Genomic DNA, 17,908 nt, shown 5'->3' on the forward strand with positions numbered 1-17,908 from the left:
ATATTTATTTATTTATATATATAATGTATTAAATGCCAGAGAGATGCCAGTTAAATTATGGAAAATTGTTTGAGCGTAAATTTTTAAAGCGAACATTATACACGATAAAATTTGGTACTTTACGAGTTGGCTGTGTGGATATATATACTATAATATACCATCGAAATAAAAATAAAATAAAGTCAAAATGAAGTTACCAAAAAGTGTCCAAGTATTCACACGGCTTTTATATATAAATAAATATGTGTGAGTATTTTTTTAAGAATGACTTTCTTTACCCACAAGGCACACACTCACACACAAAAATAAAATTTGCTTGAATATTTTCAACATGCAAGATTAAATTTGCGTGCTACCCAATAAACTCAAAGATATTAATAAAAATAAATGATTTAAAATATTTTTACCTGAGTGACAAATCCACCACCAGGTGGTAACATATTTTCCATAACATGTGCTAAATATGGTGAGTCCAAAAAAACTGGAGCATTGTCATTAATATCAAGTACATTAATTGATATTTCAGCAATATCATTTTTAGATTCTCTACCAATTTCCATACCACAATCTTCAGCTTTAACTGTCAATAAATAACGTGATTTTCTTTCGTAATTTAAATTTTTTGATACTCTTATTATTCCACCATCTTCAGATATTGTAAAATCACGATTATCATCACCGAAAATAATACTGTAACGTACTCTACCATTTTCACTGTCATCTTTATCAGTTGCTGTTATTTGTAATACACTTGCACCAATACTTGCATTTTCAGCAACAGTTGCTGAATATTGACGTGGATTAAATATTGGTGAATTATCATTTTCATCTAATATTAATACTGTTATTGATGTTGATGTTGATTTTGATTGTTCACCACGATCTTTAGCTGTTACTTTAAGTGTATAATTTTGTTGTCGTTCTCGATCAAGTGAACCAGATACACGTAATTGACCATCAACAGAACCAAGACTAAATGGAACTGTATTATCATCAAGTGAATATTCAACGTAACCATTTTTTCCTTCATCTTCGTCAATTGCTTTTATTGACATTACAAGTGTATTTAATGGTGAATTTTCAAGGATTGTTGTTACATTTGGAGTTATAAATTTAGGCGTAATGTCATTGACATCAAGTAGAATTATTCCAACTTGTACTGATGATGACAGACGTTTGTTTGGTAATTTTGCATTATCTTTAGCAGTTACAACAAGATTGTATATTGATTTTTTTTCACGATCAAGTAATTTGCTAATATAAATTGTTCCATTTGATGCAATTGAAAAATCACCAGTCTCATCACCACTTGTTATTTCATATGATAACTTTCCATTATCACCAGAGTCATAATCTTGTGCAACAACTGATAATACTGATGTATTTACTGTTGTATTTTCTAGTATTTCAACACCATGAGGACCTGCCTCAAATATTGGTGCATTGTCATTTAAATCAATGACATTACAATAGACAGTAACTGTTGTTGATAAAACTGGAAATCCAGCATCTGTTGCTTGTACAACAAGTATATAATGTTGAACCTGTAAATTGAAATAAAAAAATTTTTTATGTTTTAATTTATTTATCAAATATTAAGACCAGTTGCTAAAAAAATTGTCTTATAATTTTATTTATTTTCTTAACAATTTAAAAATCCATAACATTTGTTTTTATTTAAGTGGTGTTTAACAATAAAAATCATCGTGTTTACAACTGACTCAAGCAACATCAGTAAGTTGCCAACTTATTTGCGCGGCTGTTCAAAAAGAAGTCGACAAAAAAAAAAAAAGGAAAAACAAGTCAAGAGAACTCTTCATTGAAGTCTATACTTAAAGATTTTACAAGGACCGATTTACGGGAGGATACGCTCACCAACAAACAATAAAAAAAAAAAAAATATATATATATATATATACGTAAAAACAAAAATAAATAAATAATATATATATATATGAGAAGGGGGAGGAGGAGGAGGAAGAAGCAAACCGTGTTATTTTTTCAGATGCATTTACAGTGTGTATATATACTTTTTTGGTTTTAGCCCAATGGCGGAATGCACCCGCCGGTTTTCAAACGTTCAAATCCGTCCATAAACCGTCCGATAATCTTGGAGATGAGGTAAGAGCATTTACTTTGATGAAGGGTTCTATAAACGGTCTCTTTTTTTTTTTTTTCCTTTCTTTGAACACCCCTCCCCCTTCAATCTACTGGCAAATCATTTAATTCTTTTTCGCAGGAACGTTTTGCCAACAAACTAAAATGATTTTTAAAGACTTTCGTGTGTGCGCCCACCTTGCACAATGAAACTGAGCTGCACATATGTGCCTGCATCTTTATTCATGCACTTTTTTTTTTTTTTTGTTTTAACACAATTTTACTTTTTTACTAGCGTTTTTTATTTTTGACTTGAAATTTTTTTTTTTTAATTCTCAGTTTGGTCTACAGTTTTGAACACACACTAAAATTATACCAACGAAAATTCTAGTCTTGCGTTTTTTAAAAACTCTTTTATATATAATCGTCTAAAAAAAAAAAATATATTTTCAAGCCCCCCAGCAATATATTTTTTTGACTTCTCTTCTCATTCATCTATCCAAAGGCTAAAATTTAGTGAAATATAATTTTTTATTTTTTTTCTTTTTCATAAAATAATTATTAAAATAGTTTACCTGTTCGTAGTCGAGACTAGATGTCAGAGTAAATACACCAGTGTTTGGATTCAGAGAAAAAACATCATTTGCCCAATCAGATATTAGGGCGTAACTTATTTGACTGTTTGGACCTTCATCATCAGCATCTGTTGCTATAACTTGACCAACTTTTGTACCGCGTATTTCATTTTCTGGCATGTCAAATGAATATGCCATTGATTGAAAAACTGGAGCATTATCATTTGTGTCTGTCACCTGTAATTCAATAACATCAATAAATAATATTTTTCATTTTCTATTCTCACAGTTGTTGTTATTATCACAACAGCAATAATAAAAATAATAAAAATAATAAAATAAATAAATAAATAAATATATAGTTAATATTATATAGGCGGTATAGCTTTGTGATGAGTTTAGTTGCTGTTGCTGCTGCTGCTGTATAGTTGTTTGAAAATAAAAAACAAACTGGTAAGCATGACCGATAATAATAATACAACTTGAAGAGAGAAAAAATAAATGAAATTAGATAATAGTAAATGCGGGCGTTGGTGATGGAAATAAAGGTACAATATATATAATGACTAATGAGTAACTTATATATCGAACGGTAAATTCGTCACAAATTGCAAATCGACATTGGCTCGTAAAGTTTAAAACTAAAGTTATATGCATGCGACTTAGAACAGGAAGAAGTCGCGCGTGACCTCTTGAAAGACCCTCAGGGTCCACAGCACATAATAGTCTGCCAGATACTATAATATACAATATATTTAAAATATATATTATACTGACAGGCTAAAAAAATCATCGCATATATAAAATATTAAAATATAAAATACATATTAAGGACGCAGAGAATGTCCGGGTCAACATACAACAACTATTTGAGTTGATAAAAACTCGAACCAAATTATATTAAAACAAAATATATATTCAGTCAATTTAAAATGACAATAAAAATAAAAAATGTATTTATATGAAATTATTGTAAATATATATTGAAAAAAAAAAAAAAAAACATGATACCGAAAAGACATTCTGAAAGTTTAACGAGGACAAAAGGAACATGTGAATGATGTCACAAAAATTGTCTTTATGACATTTAATCGTTGAAATTCTTTCGGGACCTCGCATATTGTTGGCGACTCTTAAAAAGTATTTAGTTAAACTTTTAAAGGCTAAAGGAATGCACAAATTGTTTCATGGTTTTGTAAATTTTTTTTCATTTTTTCAGTTGCATCAATGTGGTATAGGTACTTTTCTCGTTGACGATTTTAAACAGGCTTCCAGGTATCATCTCATCATCGTTGTCATCATCATCGTCATCATCATCTTGGTTGGTTGGTTGGTATAGAATTATTTTGTGTTGTTGTTTGGATACCACGGTCACTGCATTGCACGTCACAATTGTGAAAAAGACAGACACACCGCGACATATCAGTCGCTCATGGAATTCTTGGTCACTTTATACTTATGGAAGATCATCGCAGCGGCAAAAGACCAAGAAGATCCAACTCTTAGCCAATTCTGATATTTCTTAGCGTTCTTTGAACCGTTCATTTTTTTATTTTTTATATTTATTCGCATGTATATATACAGTTTGCTGTTTGCGCAATTCGCAAAGAGACTTTTCTTCTTTTTCTTTTTCTTATTATTCTCTTCTTCTTCGTCTTTTTCTTCTTCAACCGGTAACCCATCAGGTTGCTGATACCTGTGCTAGTTTTTGCTAAGTACTCTCCTTAAGTTGATCCTCAACTTTTTATACATATATACCCATTTTTTTTTTTATTTTTCTTCACATTATTATGCCCTAACCCAGAGCTTATATACTTTATATATTGTACTTTGTTAGTTAACATTATTATAGTCACACACATGACCAAACAACTTTTGTTTTTATATTAAAATTTAATTCATCTTTCCTAGTATACAAACAGGCGCATGCATGTGTATAAAATATTTTGCTATAAAAGACAGTGTACTCATCAAGAATTCAATGTCTGCAAGATAACGGATCTAAAGATTTTTCTCTCTTAAACTCAATAGGGAATTTTTTTTTTCGTTTGATTTTTTCAATTAATAATTTAAAATATAGTTACCTGAATAATTAGATTAATATCAGTATGTTGAATTCCATCATCAGCACGTACTCTCAAAATATATTGTTGACGTGTTTCACGATCTAGTGCTTCAACAAGTCGTAATTGTCCAGTAACTGGATCCAAACTAAATTGTCTATCCATGTCATTGTTTGTGATGACATTTGTAAAATCATCAGCCGACATTTTTGCACTGTTTGATGGTACAATACTGTAACGAAGATTACCAATTGTATCTGGATCATGGGCTTTTAATGTCGTGACAATTGTGCCTGGTGGTGCTTCTTCTGACACTTGATATTTCCATGGTCCTGGACCCCATGAGGGTGCGACATCATTTTTATCAAGTACCGTTACACAAACCTGTAATCACAATTAAACGTATTTTTATATATTTAACAACGTAATAAGAAAATGAATGAGGTACCGGTTATTTAAAATCTTATCTTTAACTTCACATGTTATTTTTGTATATCAAGCAACACATGAGTGCGCGCACGCGAGCTTTAAATTATCATCAACAACTTAAATCATTCATTAATCAATTTTTTTTTTTTTTTCTTTCTAATCTTTTTATCATCAATGATTTTCTACTATACGCAACATGAAAATACTATCTTGATATCTGTTGCTACTGCTGTTAATTTTTTCGATGCGAAAAAGTTTTTTTTTTTTTTTTTTTTTCGTTTTATTTCTATAGAGTTTTGTTTGGAGTTTTTTTTAAATTTATTTTCAATTCATTATATATATTTATTCTTTTACATTTTATTTTGGAATATGTATTTTTTTTTTTTTCGCCAAAATTCACCTCAGATCTTATTTATTACACGAGTAAATTACGCGTGGCAAAATAATATTTTTTCGGTCACGCAAGAGCGCTCTCTCGCGGTGAGTCAAACACACGGTCACGCAATTTCTATAAATATTTATCGAAGCCAGTAGCAATGGTAAATCGATAAATGTTGTTGTCTTTTAATATATTTATTTAATTTTTTATTTTAATTGATACAAATAAAATAAATAAATAAAAAAAAACAAGTAGCCTCAATTTTAAAGGTATTTCATTAAAAACTTGTGTTAAATACTTCAAGTATTTTATGACTCATAAGAAGAGTAATTACTATATACCAATTATCTGTAAACATCACCATTTGATAAACTCAAAATTATATTTTATATATTTAAAAAAAAAAAGAGGAAAAATTCTTCAATGAAAAGTTGAGAATTAATTTGAAAACTAAAAATGGAAGAAAAATTTTAATTCAATTATTGAAACAAAAAATTTTTTTACAGTGTCAGTTTATAAATTTTATATATAAACTTTCATGACACGCAAGGGTATTTTTATTAATTTTTTTAGAAAGACCAATTCATCAATAATAATAAAAAAATACCTTAAAAAAAAAAAGAAAGAGAAAAGACACCTGTAGCTTTCGTTCCTAGAATAATTTCTTAAAATGGGGCATCTGTTGCACGATGCATCATCAGACTTAGAATCAAGTATATTGTTGATTTGTTATTTCATTCGTGTGTGTGTGTGTGTTTATTATTCAAGTGAAACGGTAGACTCCGAAAAAAAATTTAAAAAAAGGCTGAGGCCCCCGAGAAGGAACGCCCAAACGATTGATCGAGGATCTTCCTCGCTCCAAAAATAAAAAAAATATATATAAAGCCAAATTCCACTGTACCAAAGATGTTGCTTTTGACTCGTGTATTTCAATCTTATCGCAATTCAATGATCAATTTTAAATAAAATATTAAAAACATATGCTGATATAGCCAACATCAGCTATCAGTCCAATCAACTCAAAAATCATCATTAAATCAATATTAATTATATAATTGTTTACCATATATCCTTTTTTTTTTTCCAATAAAAATATTTTTCGTATTTATTTATTTATCATATATAAAACAGCTATTTTTCTATACATTTAATTAAAAATTTAATTTCATTTTTTTTCTGCAAAATATTCATTTTAAACTGGTAAAATTATTATCATTATTTTTCAACTAAATTCTATCACAAAGGGGGGTCATTATTATTCAAAATGAAAAAAAAGGAATTTCTTTTTTTTTTATTATTAAAATGAAATTATGACTTTCTGTCAAAACAAAGTAAATAAATATTATTGACAAAAGTTTACGGTGCAGGTAGTAGTTGGTTTTTTTTTAAATATAAATATTAAATAATAATGTGAAAGACGGAGAAAAAGTTGAAGAAAAAGACGAAGAAGAAGATGAGAGAGGATGAAGAGGAGAAAAAGGAGGTAATATTTGATTCTCGTTAATGATTCGATCTCCGCGGTATATAAGCAACTTGCATATATATAGCTGGCTGGTGGTGGTGTATATATGGAATGGAATGGATGGACAGATAGTGTATATAAATACTTAACAAACCGAATGAATCGAAAAAAAAATAAAAAAAAATTTTTTTTCTCTTGCGGGGTGAGATCGATTCGCATCAGAGTGCGTGTGTATATAGTATTTTAAAAGAGTAAGCAACAAAATCGAAAAAACAAAATAAAACCGGTTGTTTGTTGATTTTGTTATTATTTTTTAAATTTAATTTATATATTTTTCTGATGGCACTATATAAATAAATAAATAAATAAATGAAAAAAAAAAAAAAAAATTATGTGCACCAGCAACAAGTGTTAGTGGTGGTGGTGTTGGTGAAAATCCGACGCCTGATATTATACTTTAAAGTGGTAATCGTCTCGGCGCCGTTGTAACTATTGCCCCTTATTCACTGAACAAAGATCACGGAAGTGATATACATTGTATAGGCTATATTATTATTATCATTTTTAGCATCAAAGAATGAAATCTCTGTCATTATTATTGGCTGTATTGAGAGAGGAAAATAAAGAGCGAGAGGAAAAAAAAAATTGTTTACATCGTAGACAGTATGTATTTATTATTTATAATACAACTGACATGTAAAATTTGACATTATTATTATAAATAAATAATAATAATTTATCGATAAACTTGTTAAAATGATATAACAATTAATTTTCATGTAATTAATGTAAATCTTCAAGCTGAAGCGAGACTTTAATGTTTAATCACATTCCATTTGTCGCATGTGGGGGGTCTCTTTAGCTTTAAATATATATATATATAAAATATTTTATACATATATTAATATATCGCCAAGTGTCAACGATATTTAAAATAAGAAAAAAAAAAAAAAAACAACTTGGTTTTCCAGCAGCAAGTTGCAGCAACCCCAATGTAACAGCAGCACCAGTCAACCAGCTTCTATTATTTTATTTTTTTTTTTTTTATTATTTATTATTATTTATACACCGAGTAACATGCTTATATATATATTTTATTATTATTATTTATTTTTATATAATATGCTACTATGTGAATATACGCGTATGTTGTTGTAAATGTATGTTCACCTCACTCGTTTGCATCATCATCATCATCACGCATCTCAACTTAAAGCACACCTCTTGTTTTATTTTCTTATTTATTTTTTTATTTTGTTCATTTAATTTTTGCCTTTTTTTTTTGTTGATGTTGCTGCCTATTGAAGATTGTGCGCGTCTTTTTGCAAACTCGCGTAATTCCGGTTTCCACCTTGAGTCGTTTCATCATCACGCGCTTGATTTGCAGTCTGGTTCATCGGGGTGGGCACATCAACGGTGCTTACACGTCGCCACTTTGAATTAACGCCCCGTTATACTATATATATATACAATCGATTAACTATTCTATTATCAATGTTATTTATTGTTCAATATGTAAAATACTTGATTAAAATTATTTTCATTTTTTTACATGTAAATAATGAGGCAATATATGTGTAAAGAAGATGATCGATAAATCGATCGTGAGAATATTTTTTTAGTCAATGGTCACGTTGACTTATTGCTTGATTATTTATAAATCATAAAACGACAATGATGATAATCAATTTTTCATTGTAAATAAATTTAAAAAACGTGCTTTAAATATATATTTTTTTTATTCTAGACATTGTCAGCTGTAATTGCAGCAATTTATTTTTAACAATTGTGGGAATATTGAGACACATGAATCAATTGAAAATTCACATTTGTCGTTATGTATAAAAATATTATTAAAATTTAAATATTCTCTTTTGAATAATTCATTGTTACTTCAATAGAATAAAATTAATAAAAATTAATCCATAGCTACACTGAATTAAATATAAAAATAATAAAAACAAGAGCTTTGAAAGATCGAAAGAAAGAAAAAAAAAAAAAAAAACAACTGATAGGATCAGACGATCAATCGGTATCCAAAGAACTGCGCCCATTGCTTCTTTTTTTAATTTTATTTAAATAAAAAAAATTTGGTTTTTTTTTGTTTATTCTTTTACTTCTTTTACCGCACGAAAACATTTGTCAACTCACTGAGATGCTATCTGACGGTTTGGCCAGGACAAACCGGTGGTTTTATTCGCCACCGGCTGAGCAAAGACGAAGACTCCATGAAGACTAACAGTGACAAGTCAAACGGGATCAATTAATCGTGTCGTTTAATATAAAACTTGTTCAAAATGTTTCAAATAAATAAATTTAATAATTTAAATTAATTCCAAATTTATTTTTTTTCTTTGCAAAATTAATAATATGCTAATATATATTTTAAATAATATAGAAAATTATTATAAAATATATTTGCAAGAAATAAAGCAAAATGATCCCATATTTACAATAGACAGCGGCATTAAATTTAAATTTATATTTATAATAGTTGTATGAGTGGACAAAAATAACCATAGTGTGGGCTGTTAATAGCAGTAGGAAGTGAATAAATAATAACAATAATAATAAAATGATGTTAATCCAGTAACGAGAGGTCATGCCAGTTTTTCTATATCTTTTTTTCAAGCCAGCATCTTTGGGCATCAGTCCCAGGATACCATTTATTATTTAGACTATATAATAATATATAAATAAATAAGAAGAACAACAACAACAACGACTGATGTATATATATATATACAATGCATATTGGTTATACTATATTGTTAAGTTGAGCACAAATAAAAAAAAAAGGAAAAATATAAAATAAAGATTTTATCAGCGTGTCAGAGTGCTCGGTCGCGGGGATCAACCGATCGGATCGAGTCGGCACAGCAGGAGTTTTTCTTTGGGTCATGCACGATTCATTCTACTTTGTCTCTTCCACTTTTCTTAATATTCAATTTTTTTTTTCTATACAAGAAAAAAAAAGTATTATTATTAATAAAAAAAAAAAAAAAAAGAGAAAATTATATTTCGAAAAAAATAATATTGGGTGTGTTTGAGAAAATTTTAACCCAACTGACAGACTGGTTGACAGATAGAAATCTTTGATGCACCACATGCATGTTGGATAGTTGATAAAAAAAAAAAAAAAAAAAAAGATTGGCAGGTATATATATAAGTTTAATTTGAATGTATTGGACCAAGCAAGAAGCAAGAAGAGACAAGAGGCGAAAGGCTAAGCGACGACCAATGACTCTGTCTTATATTGCTGCTGCTGATGATGCTGAAGTTTGATTCAACTTGTGAGCAAGCATGCACAAATGTCTATATGTTACATATGGGGGGTTGTGGTGATGGTGATGCTGATGTTGGTGGTGGTGGAAAAGGTGCGCATACCTATCTTGATGGCGTTCAACGATACCGTTTCAGCTAAAGCTGTGAGTGAGATAGCTCAAGACCAAGAAGATAAAAAAAATAAAGAGTTACTTGGCGCACTAGTCTTGATAGGATCGCCAGTCATATGAATAATCGCATGTATCTTGTTTGGTCGCAAACATTATAAGAAGAGACATGAACTCCATCGAATTTCCGGGGATTTATTTTTATTATTTTATTTTGACTCGAGACTAATGGCATTTGAATTTTCCTCAGGCATTTCTTATCTTATTGATAGAAAAAAAATATAAATATATTATTTTTTCATTGATTATTATGATGTTGATGATGATGATGATTAAAATTGAAAACTGAGAATATTAAGTTTGAAAAAAAAATAAAGAAAGTGAAGCCAATAAAATTTTGTGGTTTTTGAAAAAAATATTTTTATGATACTTTAGACGTTAAAAAAATAAATAAATATATTAAACAACAACATTGAAGTCAATAAAAATTATAAATAATATTTTGAAAAAAATGAAAATAAATATATTTGCTAATTAGCTGAAGATGGCATCAAATTACAGTGTGTCTTTTTGCCATACGCACTTCAAATTAATGCCACCAAGTTAATATTTTAATGGCAATCTATATCACCTCATTTTTCCTTGTTAATTTTTAATCATTATTTTTATTTTCTTATCAATTTATTAATTTTTTATCTCATTTTCAATGTAGAAATTCGAGATGTTAATAAAATGCTAAAGAAAAAATATTTTTTTTTAAAATAAAAAGCAACATTAAATTTGTTCGATGGGAAAAATATATTTAAAAAAAAAATATATATAAAAAGAGTTGATGTAAGTAAATAAATAAATATAAAAAAAAAAATTTTTTTTAAGGGCAAGCGTCTGGCGAGATGGGTTGTATACCTAACAACCTATGATCACGTTATTAATTGAAAGACGGCCGCCGATGCTACCGGCAATACGCTTAAAATTTTTACCGCGAATACATTTATGCGTATATATTCATCGACGTGTTATATATTTTGCCAAAAAATATAATTTTTTAAAACATATTTTAAGAGATAAAAAAAAAAGGAGTAAGTATTAAAAAATTAGTGAAAAAGATTTTAAAAAATTTATTTAAATAAATATATAAATAATCAATTAACAATGTCATAAAAATTTCCAAGAAAAAAAATTTAAATTTCGAAATAGACAAAATCTATTAAAATTAATTTCTATTAATATTTAATTTATTTTTTTTATTTAATGTCTCATCAATTGACCAAAATAATTTTATCAAATTACAAGAAAAAAAAAAAAATTGCAAATAATAATTTGTAATTACTCAATGAGTGTTTATATAAATTTAAAAATAAATCAGAACATTTTTATGTAAAATAATTGATAGCTAATATATTTTTCAATAATAATTGATAATTATAATGATTATTTTTTATTGTTGTGAAAGTTATTAGTTATATATTTTTTGGTGTATGAAAAATAAAGGCGCCATAATTGCAATGGATTTCATTGAAAGGGCATGGCGCACGATAAAACGATAAAAACCAGCCAATCAAGAAACGAGGGTGTCGACACAACGATTAGTCCACAACGACGACAACAACAACGGTGGCATTGGTGGTGTTGGTGTTGTTGGCGGCAGCGGCGGTTGAGTAGTCAAGCAAAGAGTAAAATACTTGCTCGAAAAAAAAAAAAAAAAAAAAGTAGTACAAATATACACACTTGGTTATTCAACAGCAAATATATAAACCAATATTTATTATTATTATTTTATAAATATATTATGTACATGTTACACATGGGCTACTCCCCAAGAAATCCAAGTGTCTCACCCGCAGAATCACCCACTTAGAAATGATGAATTTCCAATCGAGTTAATAACTTTTTTTTTTTTTTACCTCACATTTATTTCCTTTCAATAAATATTAATCCAGTGGATTAATATAGCGGTTTTAAATTTTTAAATATATAAAGCAAAAGATTATGTATGTCGATTGGAATTTTATGATGGAGACACATACTGATTTTTGTGTGGAGGAGAGAGAATTATGTGTCTATGCGGCTTTTTGGTTTTTAAATCATACGGAATTCCAGGTACTCCAACAGATCATGTGGGTGTCGAAGAAAAAATCTACACACGTAATAAGGTGACATACTTTTTTTTTTTTTTTACTCCATTTTAGTCTAGTTGACGTCCGACTAATGAAAATGTTTTTTTATAAAAATTGACAGATGAAAAATTCTTTTATAGATAAAATATTAAAATAAAAAATAAACAAAAAAATGTTGTATTTCCATTTTTTATTATTTCACATAGAATTTCTTGGAAAATAAAGTATTTATGATGAAAATGTTTGGAATTTTTCTTGTATATTTAAAAAAAAAAAAAAAAAAGTGCAAGAAGAAAAACAAGTTGGTAATTTTTTTATTTGTTAACTTCTGGATAAAAGAAAAGTTGTATAAAAGATGTCTGTAAAGTTGAGATGGTTATAAATATATCCACACAACAACAACAGTGGTATAATGTTAGTTTAGCAATAGGCTTATTCACGCGTGTATATATATTTAAAGCGTGGGTATATGACACGCGTAAGACCGTCAAAAAAAAAAAAATGAAATAAAAAATACAATTCTCCTGGTCAGGCAAGTATTGCAACCTCCAACTCGTTGGTACTTAATATTTATTTTTACATTTTATATAGGTACATATAATATACACACGGCATTGTGTTATTTGTTGCACATTCAAGAGAATAAGTACAAGAGAACAAGAGAGAAAGAGAAAGAAAATTTTATGTATATAAAAATTTGTAGGCCGTGGGCAATAATGCAAACGTTTCATATATGAATTTTTCTTTAGTGACTTTCTGCAAGTTTGTTGCTGTTGTTGTTGTTGTTGTTGTTGTACATTTAGTCGAGGCCAATATAATATACAAAGTAAAAGCAACCAGTATTAACAACAAAAAAATAACAGCAGCAACAATAACGATGATGACGAAAATTAAAACCAAAATGACAATGATGATGATACCAAAAAAAAACGTGGGCAATTTTTATTTTTGTTGCATCTCTTCTTCTTGCTTGCACATATATTTTTATTATAAAAAAAAAGTCTTATCTCACTGAGAGAAACTATATTGCATTGCTGAGAGCCACAATATGTAGACTCTCCAATGAAACAACTCTTCACTATCAAAAAGTCTCATACTGAACAAGATTCTTTTCGATTTTAAAAGTCACTTAATCCATCTGTTTGTTTTTTTATATATTTATTATTTCTGCAATATATATTTGAGAAATAAAATTATCACAAATGTATGGAGAGAGAAAAATAAAATTTATTATTTCAAATTCGAAATAAAATTTATTATTTCGAATTCAAAATAATTTAGTATGTATATTTTTGTTGATTTTTAAAAATATATTATAATAATTGTGACTATATAGTCCCCCCCAGAATAATAATAAAATACCAATATATATATAATAAAAAAAATAAAAATCAAGAAAAGAGTATAGCTTCTCAGCTTGAGACTATATTTTTTTCTTGTTGGTTCCCTTGGTGAACACAAACCATAGCATGCTAGCCGTAGGCTTCTTTAATTTTTTATTATTATTTTTTATTTTTTTTTCTCTTTGCAATATATGAGGTTTATACATATTGGCCCAACCCAAGCCACTTGCATATGATGTTTTATTCTCATATACAATATTGTCTTGAAAAAGTCCAAAAACACCATCATCAATAATTTGATATTTATATTTTTTTTTCGTTCATTATTATTTATACACCTTTATTAATTTTTATGATTTTTTTTTTTCATGGTTTATTATCTCTGGAATATCTTTATTAATATATATATTTTTTAATTATTTAATATGATAATTATATTTTTAATTTCTTTTATGAGTAAATAAATTTTATAGAAAATTGTTTTTTCATAAAATTAATTGAAAAAGTAAATTAAATAAATTTAAAAAAATATTCATTTTTTTTTTCTACCACAATTAAAATTAAAACCATATCACAATTCATGTTTTAAGGTGAAAAAGTTTAATATATTTTTTGTCATGTAACATTATCGGTTATGAAAAAAAAAATAAAATAAAAAATAAAAATCACAAAAAGAAGAAGAAGAAGAAGACCATCAAGTGGTCTCCGGTTTTCTCGATACATTTTTTTTTTCACCGATATCATTTTATATAAAAAAAAAAAAAAATGTAAAAATGATGATCAATTTATTTATTATATAGTTGTTGATACATAATACGATGATAGTTGTGTAGACACGATGCCCACAAATTGTAACTGTCGACACTCTGGAAGTCTCGACTCATCAATAATGATTTAATTGAAAGTGCGAGTGAGATAAAAATCCCATATATATATTTTATATAATTTTTTCTGTTAATCGATTAAGCATGATGATCATTATAATCATCCAGAGATAAATAAAAGAGTAAATGACTGACAAAGTGAATTTAAACTTAATTGATCAGAAATAATCTAGCAATATTTTCCATAAAATCAACTCGCATGTTAGACAAAAATATATATACACACCAAGTTGTTTGATTATCATTAAACAAAACCTGTCTTCACAAGCCCTACTTGCTGCATTACCACCACAACATCATAAAGTACAAACTTTGTAATTAAACAGTTGCTTGAAATCAAGTTAGACGAGAATCAATTTACACTGTTAAATTTTAATCATGTTCATTCAATTTATTATAATCAATTTAAAATATTTACTAATGATCCTATATCCAGTTTTATCCGCATAATCGTTAAATTAGAAAATAATGAATTATGGCTTTGTAAATGTAACACCTCATAGAGCCATGTGAGATCTTGTGAAAAGTATTTTTATTTTTTTTTACCTCAAAGATATTTATTTATTTTTAATAAATTCACAAATCAATTATATTAGTGTGAAAGTTTTTTTTTTTTTCTTTTATAAATCGCATATAACCAATTTAAAAATAAAAAAAAAAACGTGCAAGTATCAAACGGTACCAAGCCTTTTCATGATATTTTATTATAATAATTTTTTCTTTTAAACAACATCATGAAGTTGCTGCTCCTATTAAAAAATGTCACGACTTGCCATCAATTTATTTATGTATAGTTTGTGAATTGATTCTTGACACCTGTTTAACTAGTTTTTTTCATTTTGATTTAATTTATTAATATATATTGTTAAATAAATATGTGGCCACTTTGCCACCGTGACTCTTCAGATGAATATTTTATTTATTAATATGAATATCATTAATGTGGCATTAAATGTTTTATCTGACCATTCACAGTGGCTTCATTTGACAGGCTATGAGAGAACATGCTTTACGGATAATATCGTGGCAGCTAAAGCTACATTAAACATTTGATTAAAATCTCAAAGTCTATTCTTCATGTGCTAATATAAAAAATAAATATTTGCCCTACTTTTTTTATTTCATCTAAAAAATCTTGATATATTTTTCTCTCACGATTCAACACATCAAAGTATATAGCGTAATTCACCTCTCTTTCAAATCCACACACACACCGAATTGCTTTTTTTTATATAAATTATTTTAAAGAGTAAAAAAAGAATATGTTATATATTTTTTTAAGTGAATCTATCTGTGGATCCGATCATTGGTTTTGGCTTGCACGTTATATTGGTAGTACACGTGATCCGTTAAAATCGAAATCAAAGAATCACGAAGCTCACGATGTATGTGTGTATATATGTCCTAAAAAAAAATTTAAAAAAAAAACAAAAGAAAAATCAGAGGTGATTTATGCTTTTGGCGATACGCACGATTTTTAACACGAGAATTTATAATCGTACTTTGATCAACTAGTAAGCCAACTAAAAAAATCCTCCAATTATGAGGAAAAAAAATTATTCTCTCTCTTTGTGTGTGTATATATAATATTTTTTTGTTTTTAAATATTTTTTTTTTTTTTTTTTTGATGCAACGAGAGTGAAGGTAGCTTTATATACCAGTCTAATGAATGGGCCCATTAACGAGTTACGTAAAGTGTATACCGCGTGAGCGTGCGCACCCGTTTTTTTTCGGTACTTTATTTTTATTATTTATTAATTTTTTTATTTTTTCTTTAATATACGATATTTATTTTTTATTATTTTTATCATGATAAAATTCTTTTTCGGTATTAGTCGCGTAACAATAATATCATCGTTATTATAATACAGTAATAACACAGTGTGCAATTTAATAGTTAACCCTTTGCTGATTTTTTTTTTTTTTTCAAATTTTTTTATATACTTTTATGAATTGGCAGGTTATTTTTATTATTTATTTTGTTTTTAAATCTTCTTTGAATATTTTCAGGGTGTGATTTAAGTGAAAGGTAAAAATACAAATTTATAATTTAGAAAAATGAAAATTTGTTAATGCAAATTGCAGAACTGGATGATATAATAATTTGTAAATTGAAATTTATAAATTATTTTAAATTGAGGAGAGTGATTTGTTGAGAGAAAAATTCTATGATTTCGATTGAGATCTCTCTATCCAAACTGAGCAGATTTCACCAGTCATATATAAATTTTTTCAACATATTATAAACAAGTACAGCATAACTCAAGTGAATTTATTCACTCAAAGTTATTTTTTATTTTTTTTTTTTATTATAATATCATTGAATTTTTTTTTTTATTTGAATCAAGAAAACGTCTGATTTGTGATAAGTCGTAATCGATTAATCGAAAGGCGCCGGTGGGACGTCGAAAAGTAACGGTCACGTGTCGAGATTCGATTCAATGGGTTTTAAGGCAGCTGGAGAATGAAAAAACAATAAAAAAAAAAAAATGAAAAAGTACTTGCAAAAAAGAAAGGAAAATAATAAAAAAGACTTGAGGAAAAAAAGAAAGTAAGAGAAGGGTTTAAAAAAAAAAAACTTAAAAAAAAAATCTCAATTGAGTAAAGAAATAAAACGAAATACTTTGGAACGTCCCTCCTGTCCTTGACAGGCAACTTCACAAGGTTAAAACCTCCTGGCTTAAATATATTTTGCAACCCTAAATTTTATAATTTTATATTTTAACAAAATTATGACTCACATATCTATTTCTATGAAAAAAAAAAAAAAATTTACTAAAACCCATAACATGTGCATCAAGTATCCTCCAATTTGTAAAAATAATTTCTCATATTTTTTTTTTCTCAACCACAAATAAATTAGCATTTTTTTAATATTTTAATATTATTTTTTTTTTCAACACTGGCGTAAGTATATAATAATCAAATGAAAAATTCCACAACAACTAGACCCCCCAGTATCTTGAGTGAATTTAATCAGACACATTTTCTTAACTTTTCAACTCTTTTAACTGGCTTTTAAAACCAACGACTTATTGTAAGTGTGTGTATAAATATAAAAAAAAAAAAACAAACATATAAATAAATTCATTGCATTATCAATTTAGTTTCTTGATGTTTTTAAAATTTTTTTTTTTACATGATAAATATATGTATAAATGAAAAAA

The 17,908-nt window shown here is 27.4% G+C and overlaps 1 protein-coding gene across 1 annotated transcript in view; it reads right to left on the reverse strand.

Annotated features, from left to right (window-relative positions):
• The window catches only part of LOC122856635 (cadherin-related tumor suppressor), a 57,577-nt gene that overhangs the window by 19,091 nt on the left and 20,578 nt on the right, over window positions 1-17,908 (reverse strand). The window contains exons 2-4 of the mRNA XM_044158363.1: window positions 4,757-5,119; window positions 2,673-2,909; window positions 408-1,544 (exon numbers count right to left, since the gene is read on the reverse strand). Coding sequence (XP_044014298.1) covers window positions 408-1,544; window positions 2,673-2,909; window positions 4,757-5,119 — 1,737 coding nt within the window. The remainder of the gene's footprint in view (window positions 1-407; window positions 1,545-2,672; window positions 2,910-4,756; window positions 5,120-17,908) is intronic.

Source organism: Aphidius gifuensis, linkage group LG5, assembly GCF_014905175.1.
Source record: "Aphidius gifuensis isolate YNYX2018 linkage group LG5, ASM1490517v1, whole genome shotgun sequence".
Lineage (NCBI taxonomy): Eukaryota > Metazoa > Arthropoda > Insecta > Hymenoptera > Braconidae > Aphidius > Aphidius gifuensis.